General features: G+C 52.5%; 3 protein-coding genes across 3 annotated transcripts; 2 read left to right on the forward strand and 1 right to left on the reverse strand.

Moving 5' to 3' along the window:
- Positions 1 to 4,306: 4,306 nt before the first annotated feature.
- A1O5_01305 (uncharacterized protein) lies at positions 4,307 to 4,855 on the forward strand (the record flags this gene model as incomplete). Its single annotated transcript, XM_007741924.1, has 1 exon — positions 4,307 to 4,855. The coding sequence occupies one exon, from the start codon at positions 4,307 to 4,309 to the stop codon at positions 4,853 to 4,855; it is 549 nt and encodes a 182-aa protein (XP_007740114.1).
- Positions 4,856 to 6,352: 1,497 nt separating this feature from the next.
- Positions 6,353 to 8,116, reverse strand: A1O5_01306 (uncharacterized protein; the record flags this gene model as incomplete). The annotated part of the gene is made up of 1 exon (XM_007741925.1): positions 6,353 to 8,116. The coding sequence occupies one exon, from the start codon at positions 8,114 to 8,116 to the stop codon at positions 6,353 to 6,355; it is 1,764 nt and encodes a 587-aa protein (XP_007740115.1).
- Positions 8,117 to 8,618: 502 nt separating this feature from the next.
- Positions 8,619 to 11,891, forward strand: A1O5_01307 (uncharacterized protein; the record flags this gene model as incomplete). Its single annotated transcript, XM_007741926.1, has 1 exon — positions 8,619 to 11,891. One exon carries the CDS (start codon positions 8,619 to 8,621, stop codon positions 11,889 to 11,891), a length of 3,273 nt encoding a protein of 1,090 aa, XP_007740116.1.
- Between the last annotated feature and the right edge of the window lie 257 nt (positions 11,892 to 12,148).

Consider the following 12,148-nt stretch of genomic DNA (forward strand, 5'->3'; position numbering starts at 1 on the left):
CCGAGACAGTTGGGGCGGAGAGGTTTCCGTTCATCCTCTGCGACTTCTAATTTTCTTTTCAATATCTCTAGCACGGTTGAGCTGGACGGACTTTCACAAAATCGCAAACACGAATTGAAACCACCCAAAAAAATGGGGCACAAAGGTAATTTGGGTGTTGAAAGCATGGTCGACACAGCAGCGGAAGGAGAGAGAAAGAGAAAAAGAAAAACAACCAAACCAAAAAAAAAAGAGAAATTCGAACACTTGAGAATGGACCCAGACTGTGAGCACAAAAGCGAGATTGCAATGGAATACGAGCACAAAAAGCCAGAGTTGATATAAACTGTAGACCTAGATTGACATCATTTTCATAGAACATGGAGTAGATAAAAGCGGATACCCCCTCGACGTTTCCGCCTCGCGGCGAGTATATGACGTGATGAATTAATGAATATATATATGTGTGTGTGTGTGCTTCGCCGATTTTGTTGTGTTAGCGTATGACTTACGGGCCTTTCGCTGCCAAAGCGTGCAGGTATACACCTCTTCATGTTTTAGTCCAGATGTTTAGCCTGTCATATCAGGCAGACACACCTGAGTGAGTCGCGATGTTTTGAGCATCTTCTTACCAATTGCTCCGGCTAGGTCCAACCCTTGGGTGTCACCATCTTCTTGACAGAGTCGTTATTGCTGCCGTCTTAGTGGAAAGAAGATCTGACCTGGGCAAGGCTAGAGCTACGTCCATGGGGTCGCAAGCAGTGTCTGCGCTGGAGAATCCGTCACCATTTATCGTTTGTAGAGGGGCCACTAGTTGAGAGCTCTTGCAGTGCTGGTTGTTGTTCCTAGTTGGGTTGGAGAGATCCTATTCTTTTAGCGGGAAGTATGCACTTTCCCCTTCGAGTACGTTGAATTGAGGCTGAATCCTGAGAGATGCCGTGGTCTTCCCCTGGCAAAAGTCCGCTCAGTAGGCCTAGAGATTTTTTGCCGGTCTCGATTGTTCTGTGGGATAAAGCAGCGAGAAGAAAAAAAAAAAGGATATTTAGCTTGAGAAGACAGCAGGTGTCTGTAGCCATCGAGTACATGTCATAGCACATGAGCCAAACCTTGCACTTGATGAGTGTGTAACGGTCTGCCCTAGAATTGGAGGGGGGGATAGGCTGAGTCAGTGCAGATATAATCAGTCATCCCGTGTCGCATATCGACAGACTGCCCTATTTGGCAATTCTTGTGGCCAAGAACATAGCATTCGTTTGCGGGTCTCTGATCTGTCATCTGCAGATGTGTCGGCTTCCGGTCAAATAACCCCAGAACAAACTCTGTGGGTTCAACCCGTGACTAGGATCCGATGTCTGCAGCGAGCGTAAACCGTTTCAAGGAATATTCTATATCCATCTCTCTGATTGGTGTTTAACTGCAGCATATATCGCGGTGGCTTCCGAAAACTGGTCAATGAGAATGCGACCACATACTGTGCAGGTCTGTTGTTGAGAAATCCCCAGTCCACAGCTGTCGTCTTTGCTGAATGCCTCTGCACGCTTCTTGTGGGTGACAGCGAAAACCGCTCAACATCGAGTCCTTCTCCTCGGAGTCTCATCGGGAATGATCGAGGTGTTTTCGGGCCTGGTTGAACATGAAGCGACCCATTACCACGGCACCGATGATTTTCCGTAGGCGGCACCAGCGGCATGTTGAGGTATTACAAAAGTCGGTTCTGATTCGGAGTCCGTCCCTAGATGAGGGGAAGAAGATCATGTGTAATTCGTATGTAGACCCTTTTCTGGTAATTTCCGCGCCTAGGAGACGATTTCCGGGACCGACGAGCGGCAAGCTACCGCTCTGCACCTGTGTAGATCGAAGATCTCCAGGGGCCGCTAGTGGTTGAAGTAGACTAGGTGCAATGAAACGAGTTCCACGTATTGGGCGTCCAGCCTTTTCTTCCTTTGTTATCTGAATTCAGGTCATGTGGTTTTGATGAAATCTTGTGCATGTAAGATAGAGAGAAGGGTTGAAGCTCGCCGACTGAGCCCGAGGAGTTCCAGGATTGTCACAGTAGACGACAAATGGACGATCGAACATTAATGGAACAAATGAGCCATTAACCGGTTCTGTTACCCACACGGTCTCCGGGCCGTAGCAATAATATCGAGAAATATTGAGAAATATAGAGCTCACTGCACCGAGTACCAGTACAAGCAGGTTGACGTGCGATGTGCCGGGCAATCTTGTACTAGGCGTCTTTTCGGGGTCGCACCAGATGAAAAACCGCTCAGTGGAGAAGGTGTCGATCTGTTTGTGGGGATTCTCATAGAATTCCAGAAGGATGCCGAACCTGGAAGTTCTCGGGTCTCGAAACTTCGCAGGAGTGACCCTGAATCCTTCAAGAGGATGGGTGTGTGAGGATATCGCAGATAGCGGACGTGAAGGGGTGCTTGCGCAGACTGAAACCAGGGCGAAGCATCTGTTTCCTCAGCGAGTTCTTCTGGAATGTTTCTTGATTTAGCAGTTTACCAAGACCTCACTATCTTGCGGGATATGTCCATTCGTCGCAGGGAGAGACAAGGTGAGCAAGTGCTGGGTCTTCAGTAATGTGAAACTGTGATGGTGGATGATATCTGACCGTGCTGCCCTGTGCATCTTCTGGAAACATACCGAATGCAGTAATCGCAACGAGAATGGTTAGGGCACTGTCCGAGCTTGGACTCAGTAGTGTCGGTCGTGTCCGTTGGAAGGGGGGATTAAGTAATGGGTGGGATGCATACACAGTCAGGCTCTTTCGAACCCTGACTCGCTGCCCTTGGTCCCGATTTCTGCACGGTCAATCGCGGCCTATCAGCTGCAGAGCGGTCTTGCGCGCCCGGTGGTACAATGCGGGGCCTTGACTGAGTAAGTGAAGCTTACCTATTCACCGTTTGGCCGTCTTCCGTCTGGCTGTATCGGCACAGAAAGACGGAGCCGACGTTTGATTGGTGTCCGGCTGATTCTGGTGAAGATCGACTGGACTTACACAACAGGTGTAGACCCCACTGTGCCCACTCTGCATTGCTCAGGTCATCAACAGGGCAGACACATCAAGAGACCCCAGAACCCAGGGGTGGTCGATGAGGGTTGGCGGTGTGTATACATAGACAATGATGCAGTAGTCACCTTACCTCTGGGGTTGGATGGTTTAACCGGAAGGGGTGGTCTGAGCACCTGAAAACTCAGCACGTAGCACCTTCCCAAAACAATTATCCGTGGGAGCGGGATAGCGTATACAGTTGAAGTTTTCACACGCGCGGTTGTAGAGGTGCGTTGCAACGGGCAGAATAGGGTGAGCTCGAGGTTCAGATGCTACTACCAGAGAAAATATCGGGGTCGAGTGCTGGTATGACACAGAAGGAACAATGAATGGTGTGAAGGATGGCACTGGGACTGACGGGAATCCGGCAACAGAAAATAGGGGCGGCTACGTCACTGCCCACTAACAACGGGGTCGCTAGTACGGAAGTCACGTTACTCTATACGCATACTGACACACAGCATTGAGTGCTATACGAGGTACTCGGTACTCTCTATCACTTCTGCCTTACGTCTTCCCTACCGTCTCTCTCACCTGTATCTCTGCTATTTCATATGATCACTGCGATTGTCATGATTACCATCACCATGTCCATTTAATCACCCGCCGACGCTCGTACGAAGACTCTGGGCGAACATGACAGTCGCATCGTTGGGTGCGCACACCACCCGCTTGATCCTTGCACCGGACAAAGTTTGAGGTGGTTGACTGTTGGACACCGGCTCCGAAGGTCACGGACACAGACTTCCCTCCTGCACACTGCACTGTCACCCTCGTCACCGTGCTTGACCGTGCAATCATGGGCACGTATTACGACGCCCTGCACGCTTACCTCACGACTTCCTTTCCCGTCCACCATGTCTGCAGGATGCGCTAAGGGCTAGAGGCCTCCCTAGTCACCCACCCGCCTGTTCCGAAATTATTGCGCGTTGGCCGGTGTAGAGGTGTTTCTTTTCCGCACAGACGGATGATGGTGCGCCTGGCGACTCGAGGGTAATTACCTTTCCCGGAGCGACTAGCTCGTACCAAAAGCCCGTCGAGCCCGTCTTCCATTCATCCTGAATTTCACGGCCCATACCCCGGCTATTCAATTCGGTCCTTTTTCTATCAAAAAGATATATTCCTCTGTCCCATCCCACTCGACCACCCCCCTTTCTCTTCCCCAACAACCAGAGGTCCAATACCACCATCGACCAGCCAGTACCGAGTACTTCACACGTCGACACTATACCAAAATCCACCACCACCACTACCACCACCACCACCATGCTCACTTCCACATCAACAAACCCGGCCATCCAGGCCTACAAGGTCTACCACCTCTCGCAGACCAAGCTCGATCGAGAGTGCCGCCGACAAACGCCAGATCTCCACCGCATAGTGCTACACGCCTCCATCGTCGACAATGTCCGTCGATGGTCTCGTGACCTAGCCACCCCTTCCGAGACTGTCGTGGTCGACTCCGAGTCAGACACCGACAGTGATCCGTTCGAGGACTCTGCCTCCGACGAGGAATACGAGGATGCCATGCCTGTCGACCAAGTTGCCATCTTCGACTGCGAGGTTGACGACGACACAACGATTGAGCAGCAGTCGCAAAGCACCGGCAAAGTCTACGCCGTTCAATCTGGTATGCTCCAGCCTGTGGACAACAAGGACTCCCAGTCCAAATCTGCTCCTGCAAGCCCCAGGAGAAGAGCTCCTCCCCCGCCATCCGCCGCTAATTCAACCTACGAACTCCATGATCAGAGCTGGAAGCAAAACCGACCAGTCACGGTGCGGGAGACTGCGATTGAAGTCGATGGCGATGACTGACTGGACGTGATCCACCCCACGATATGACACGCCTTTACGAGAATTTGATACCCCTTGCTTAGAGCATCCATTGAGCCGCAAGGCTACGACGTTACGAAACTCGACTCTGCCGCCGCTGCAGTCCCACCAAGTCACTGCTACAGCACACCACCTGGCTTATGGCGGGTGATCTCCAGTTGAGCTTGATGCTACGGAGATCCACCTACGAGAGATGCAGCGACGAAGGCAAGTCGACCATGTCAGGGAACGCTTGACCGGAAGAGCGACCAGGCTGTCCACTACCGGAAGAGGAGCAATTTCCAAGGAAAGCTTTGTTGGAGCAAAAGAGACCAAGGGCGAGCACCGCCTTCAGATGGAGAGATCAGCCTTCCCTCGTTCCCGAACCTCAGTAGTCGTGACTTTTGATAAGTCAGCCTGAGGAGAGGGGCTGGGAAGGACGGGTATCCGTCTGGGATAATTGGGAGCAACTTGCCGCAGCCGCCGGGTCCTGGGTGGAATTGGAAGGAAGGAAGGAATGACTATCGAGATCTGCGATCCAATGTAAAATACTCCAATTCTAGCAATAGCCCGCTGTCCCATTTCTCCATTGATTTGAGAGATCTGAGATTTCGTTGTACTTGTAATCAAAATGTCACTCACCAATGTTGGAAAAAAAAATTTAATTTTTTTTTATCAATTACACAAATATTGCATCAGATCGGAGATTTTCAAAGAAGGCCCCCCTGGAACACTCATAGATCCCCTGGCGATCAATCGGTGTGGACCGACGAGTCTCTGCCTGGGTAGAGCACACTGATACACAGTCCTTCGCGGACCGGTCCAGTACATATGGCTCGGTTTCCCCCTTTCTCCGCATGTCCTGCCTGTGGTATGCAGTACCAACGACACCGACACCGACACCGACACCGACACTCTTCTCACCGCCATCGCTGCTGCATCTGTCGCAGGTCATGGCGTGCACCTTGCCACTTAGCGAAGCACCGGGCCGACCGACCCGACTCGACCCAACTGCACCGCAGCTGCAGCTGCAACTGGGTGGTGAAACGGGCAAGGAAAGCTTTCGATGGAGGACATATTTTGCACGCCTCAATAGCCGGCTACTTCGTACATAATACGCACTAACGTAGGCGGAGAACGGGGTTGCCAACCTCTCCGGACCTCGCCGGTCAAGGTGGTGACTGTCGGAAACTTGAGGGGGAGGATCATTTTCCACAAGCTGTTATGGCCGCCGATCTTGGCCGAATATTCTAGTCGAGACATACTTCATATTCTGCAGTGTAAGGAAGGAGTTTTGAACTCTACTGCGTAGGCCGTTGAAGGAAGGGTTATTGCTGTCCGACCCGCTGCAATCATGACCAAGGCTACCGAAACTCAGGGGCTAGTCACCAGGCTACCAAACCCCTAACTGTTACTCATTACCGCCCTTATGCAGCCTTCTCATATCGAGCCATATTGACGTGTCTATTCGTACACGACTAACCATACCTCTAACCATACCTATCTACGCAGGGCCTTGTTGGAAAATTTCACACCCTCTGGATGCCTGACACTCGACCAAACGCTCGGCGAGACCTTAATAGGCAGTTTTCTCCCCTTCAACCTCTGATCAATGAGCCAAAGACCCACCACAAACTCCTCGCGGTTCAGTGCCTTCGCGCCTGGCTGTGCGACGAGGTCCCAGATCTCCTCCAATACATCTTTAGGCAGACGGCTTCGTTCCCAAATATCTCGTGCCACAACATTCACCACCAAATCAGTCACAGGAGTGCCATCCTTCCTCGGCCCTAAGCCGGGGTTTCCCAAGTCGTAATCGAGTAATAGCCCTCTGTTTGCTGCCCAAACACCTTCGTACCGCTTCCTCTCACGCTCCGTGACCTTGTCTCTCCACCGCCTGCGATCCCCTTCATGGTGCATATTCGGATGTCGCCTCCAATGTCTGCGGCCACGCTTCTCTTCTGGGGGCTCATCGCGCTCTGGCGAAGGATTCCGCAATGTCTGCCTCATAGGCCGCACAGGGAGCGGTTTCAGCTTTGGTGTTTGTGAGATTGTTTCACTTCTCATAGCAGGAAGGTGCATTAACTGTCTTGCGCTCTCAAATGCGCCCACCGATTTCGAGCGCCGACGAGGTATAGGAGGCGGAACCTTGCTTGATGCAGGAGAGGCTCCACGAGAGCCGGTGTGAGAGGCTGCAATGGAGCCTGCTACCATAGCGTCCGCCAGAGAACTTGCAGTCATTCCGGTTCGCGAATCCAGGGCGGAAGCTTGTTCTTGTGCGACAATTGCTGCGCGGTTGGCGCGCAGCGGAACAGGCGCCGGTAGAGGCTTGTGGGCATCTTCGACCTTTGACCGTCCGGTGTCACTCTCCGAGTCAGTCGGCGGAGGAGTCACTTTGACGCGTGGCCATAATGAGCTAGTGGTCGATTGAGGGGACACAGTAAGATTTCGGAAGACTGGTGCGCTTGGACTACTCTCTTCAGAAGTTGACAGAGCCCGTCTTCTCGCCTCTAGGCTCGCAGCATTCCTGGAAGCTGTGGCGGCCGCCGCCGCCCCGGAAAGAGAGGGACTCGGGGCAGAAGAGGTCTGAGCGGAGGAAAGAGGCAAATTTGAAAGGTAGCCAAGGTCGCTTCTATGCTTGTCACCTGTTGCAGTCTGGACCTGGACAGGAGCTGTTGTCATCGAAGCCTTGGCCCCAGCAAGAGCAGCCGCGCTCTGTTGAAGTGACTGAACAGCCTCGCTGCTACTACTTGTACTCATGCCCCGACTTCGAACCTGAGATGGATCCCGCCTCGCCAGATACGAGCTCGCCTGATCTCTTTTCAATTCCGGCCTGCGGACAGGACTTGTCTTTGCCGAAGCCGCAATGGCAGCAACGGCAGATGTAGATCGAGGAGGACGAGGTCGAAGTCCAGGCTTAGGAGGCGATAATGAGGAGTAGACGGAAACCGCGACTGGCAGCTTCTCTGTTGTCAACGTCCGACCCCGAGGATTGACGGTTGCCTCTTGTGAAGGGGCTTCATTCTGCTGTTGTTGCTGCTTCCTGATAGAGGCAGTGGTTGCCGCAAGCAGGGCTCCTGCAGATGGATTATGTGATGCGGAGACGGAGATATTGGGCGTTTTTACCGCGGCCGGTCCAAATGCCAAAGTGGCACCCTGAAGGGCAGGTGATGGCAAGGGGGAGATTCTGGGTGCGGTGGCATTGTGCTGTTGGATGAAAGAGGGCTTTGGCGCCACAGGAGGACGCCGTGCCTGCTTCTCACTCATCAATCCATGGACAACGGGTCAAATGCAGGATGCCGAAGCATCGGACAAGTTCAAACGAATGGGGCGAGTCTCATGAGCTGAGTAATGGATTCATCACATCTCAATAAATCTAACTGTGTCCTTGCAGTAAGGTCAGAAGCACGCGCCGAACGAATAATGAAGGCCGAAGCGAACAGAAAGTGGAAGCATAAGAAAGGAACAAGAGAAAGGAACAGGAGAAAAGGGAAGCTGAGAAGTCGGCTTGTAAGCCTGATTGCGCCTCGACTCGGCACGTGATGTATGCTCGAGATGTAACACGTGATCACGCGTCTTGGCGCGCCTGGTCAAACGTCTCAAAGTGAGGAATGACTTCACTTCCTACTTGCTAGGCAGCATCACTTATCAACTTGCCGCTCACCATCTGGCTGACGATGCCGCTCTCGGTTCATGTTAAAACCCGAGAATGCGAGTACGCAAATAAGTCTATCCCGTTCGGATTCAGACTGGCGGCCTAGTCTTCAACATGTCTGATGACGAGAGCATGTACGATGAGTCCAGGCATGAAGATGCACCTAGCCGTGTGGACTTCGAGAAACAGTTAGATAAGGAGTATCCGAACCGCCCTCGCAATCGCGGCAAGAGTCTTCCTTTTCACACTCTTTTCGAGGATCTCTTCAATCCTCTGATTGACAATCGGCAGAAGAAGCCAACAGCAGCTGCCGTCAATCGCAGAAAAGTAGGTCCAGATGGCCAATCTAATTTGTCTCCGTCTGAGAGGCGGCGCGCCATCATTCAACGATACATCGCTCGGTGGCGAAAAGAGGTTGGCCCTGACTTCTTTCCTGCCTTTCGGCTTATCATCCCAGATAAAGACCGCGAGCGCGGAGTGTATGGGCTCAAGGAGAAGATCATTGCCAAACTACTTATCAAGATCATGAAGATCGACAAGAACTCCGAAGATGGATACAGTCTTTTGAATTGGAAACAGCCCGGTCAGACAGCTGCATCGCGCATGGCAGGAGATTTTGCGGGCCGTTGTTATGAGGCCCTTTCCAAGCGACCAATGAGGGTGGAAGTTGGAGACATGACTATCGAAGAAGTCAATGAACTCTTGGACAAGTTGTCAGCCGCTCCGAGGGAGGAGAATCAGCTTCCGATCTTGGCCGAGTTCTATAAACGCATGAATGCTGAAGAGTTGATGTGGTTGATTCGTGTAATTCTGAAACAGATGAAAGTGGGCGCCACCGAGAAGACCTTTTTCCACCTCTGGCACCCTGACGCAGAAAGCCTCTTCAATGTTTCGAGCAACCTGCGAAGGGTGTGCTGGGAACTCTACAGCCCCGAAATCCGTCTCCAAGACGAGGAGGCGGGAGTCATGCTGATGCAGTGTTTCCAACCTATGCTGGCCCAGTTCAAGCAAGAATCTCTCAAGAAGGTTGTGGAGGCACTAAGACCAACGCCTGATGACCCCGAATTCTGGATTGAGGAGAAGCTAGACGGCGAACGCATACAGATGCATATGGTCACCGATGAGGGTCATCCGGGTGGGAAACGCTTCCAATTCTGGTCCCGAAAAGCCAAGGACTACACCTATTTGTACGGCAACGGTTTCCACGACCCCAATGGTGCGCTCACCCCGCATATCAAAAATTGCTTTGTAGATGGTGTAGAAAACATCATCCTCGATGGCGAGATGATAACATGGGATCCCAATGAAAAGGCACCGGTGCCATTTGGAACGCTGAAGACTGCTGCACTAGCCGAACAACGGAACCCTTTCGCGCAAGGCCACCGTCCTGTATTCCGGATCTTCGACATCCTTCTACTGAACGATCAGCCTCTGACTCGCTATACCTTACGAGATCGCCGCAAAGCGTTAGCAGCCAGTGTGAGGAGTGAACCCGAGCGCTTCGAAATCCATGAATACACTGTGGCCACGAAAGTGGAAGATGTTGAAGACTTGCTCCGCAAAGTCGTGGCCGAGGCTTCTGAGGGTTTGGTACTCAAAAATCCAAGATCCATGTACCGTTTAGACGATCGTTCCGGCGACTGGCAGAAAGTCAAGCCAGAGTATATGGACGGATTCGGCGAGGAGCTCGACTGTCTTATCATCGGGGGGTTCTATGGTTCGGGGAGACGTGGCGGAAACCTGTCCAGCTTTCTCTGCGGTCTGCGGGCCTCAAACAAGGCGGTGCAAATGGCGAGCCAGTCTCGAAGTCAAAGCCAAAGCCAAAGTCAACGATGGCGACAACAGGCCCTCGCTCAAAGTCAAAGTCAGAGTCAATCCTCGAAACGACAGCAGACTCAATCTCAATCGCAACCACAGGCCGAACCGGGAGCTGAACCGTCCGAACACGAAGGCCCCGTAGAGAACTTTATTTCCTTCTTCAAAGTCGGCGGCGGCATGACGGCCAACGACTACGCCACAATTCGCCACGCCACAGACGGGAAATGGCATCCCTGGGATTCTCGTCGGCCGTCTGCAAAAGACTATATCGACATGGGCAACTTAAGCTTGCTCAAGGAGAGGCCAGACATGTGGATCAAGCCTTCCGACTCGCTCGTTGTGCAGGTGAAGGCTGCGCAAGTTACAGCCAGTGAAGATTACGGCTTCGGGAAGACGTTGCGATTTCCTCGGTTCATGAGACTGAGGAGGGACAAGGATTGGAAGACCGCCCTCTCGGTCGATGAGTTTGAAGATTTACAAGTCAAAGCCGAGGACAGGGAGAAAGAAAAAGCAATGAGGGTTGACCAGCAGCGCAAAGAAAGACGCAAAGCCCGCGCTGGCGGATATGCGAGTCGGAAGAAACCGCTTACGGTGGCTGGATACAATGCCAGAGACGTGAATAGTGTGAAGTTGCCAGAGGGTCCGCAGGGTACGGTCTTTGAAGGATTGACATTTTACATCATGACGGAATCCTCTCTCCCTGGAGATCAAAAGAAGACGAAGCTCGAGCTGGAAGCGTTGGTCAAGGCGAATGGCGGCAAAATTATCCAAACAGCAACTCCAATCTCTGAAGACCACGCAACCGTAATATGTATTGCGTCGCGAAGAACAGTCAAAGTCGCATCCCTCGAAAAGCGCGGGGAACAGGAAATCGTCAAGCCGACCTGGATCTTTGACTGCATCGACCAAGCAAAGCGAGATTTCTCTAGAGGATATGCAGAAGAGATGGTCGTTCCATTTGAGCCCGAACGCCACCTCTATTTCGCACCAGACAAGATGCGAGAGCTTTACGAGGATAATGTGGATGAATATGGGGACAGTTTTGCAAGGGATGTAAGTGAGGAGGAGCTCAAAGAGATTATGGCAAAGATGGGCATCGTCGACATTGAAGAGGAGGAAAAAGAGAGAGTCCCGGATCTCTTTGGGGAGGAGTTCCTAAACATGAAAGGCTTTATGTTCCATGGCCTGGTGCTTTTCTTTGATCAGCCTGGTCCCGCGGTGCAGAAGGACGAAGCGCAACCTTTCCGCCTCGGCGCAGAAACTACATTCACTACCACGACCACGACGGCGACGGCGACGGCGACTGCATCTTCCCAAGCTCTTGCGCGGTTCGCGAGCGCCACCGTTCTCCCACGCAGGTACACCACCCTCTCATCCATCCCCTCCGACCTTCGAACGACGATCACCCATATCATCGCCCACCCTTCTGTTTCGGACCTTGTGGATTTGAGGAGACAGGTCTCGCGGTGGGAAACGAGGAAGATCCCGCGAATTGTGGCGCGCGAGTGGATCGAAGCTTGTTGGAAGGAAGGCACGAGGGTTGACGAGGAGGCATACATCGCTCGCTAGATGAATGAGGCTATCTGCGTATGTCAGTAGCCCAGGGACTTCGGCGAAGGCTGCTGTCAACCCTTGACAGAGGACCTTGGAATCCGTGCATCCATCTACACACGGACGGCCGTTCTGAGCCACCGCGTTTGAGGGCGAATCAAGACCCCAGTTCTCCTCGAAAAGGTGGTCGGTGATTTTTACCCCCCTGCCCGCAATACAGCGAGGGGGAAATTGGAATGAACAGGTTTATTGTGTCCTTGTTCCAGTCCCGGAGA

This window comes from Cladophialophora psammophila (genome assembly GCF_000585535.1).
Source record: "Cladophialophora psammophila CBS 110553 chromosome Unknown aczJe-supercont1.1, whole genome shotgun sequence".
NCBI lineage: Eukaryota > Fungi > Ascomycota > Eurotiomycetes > Chaetothyriales > Herpotrichiellaceae > Cladophialophora > Cladophialophora psammophila.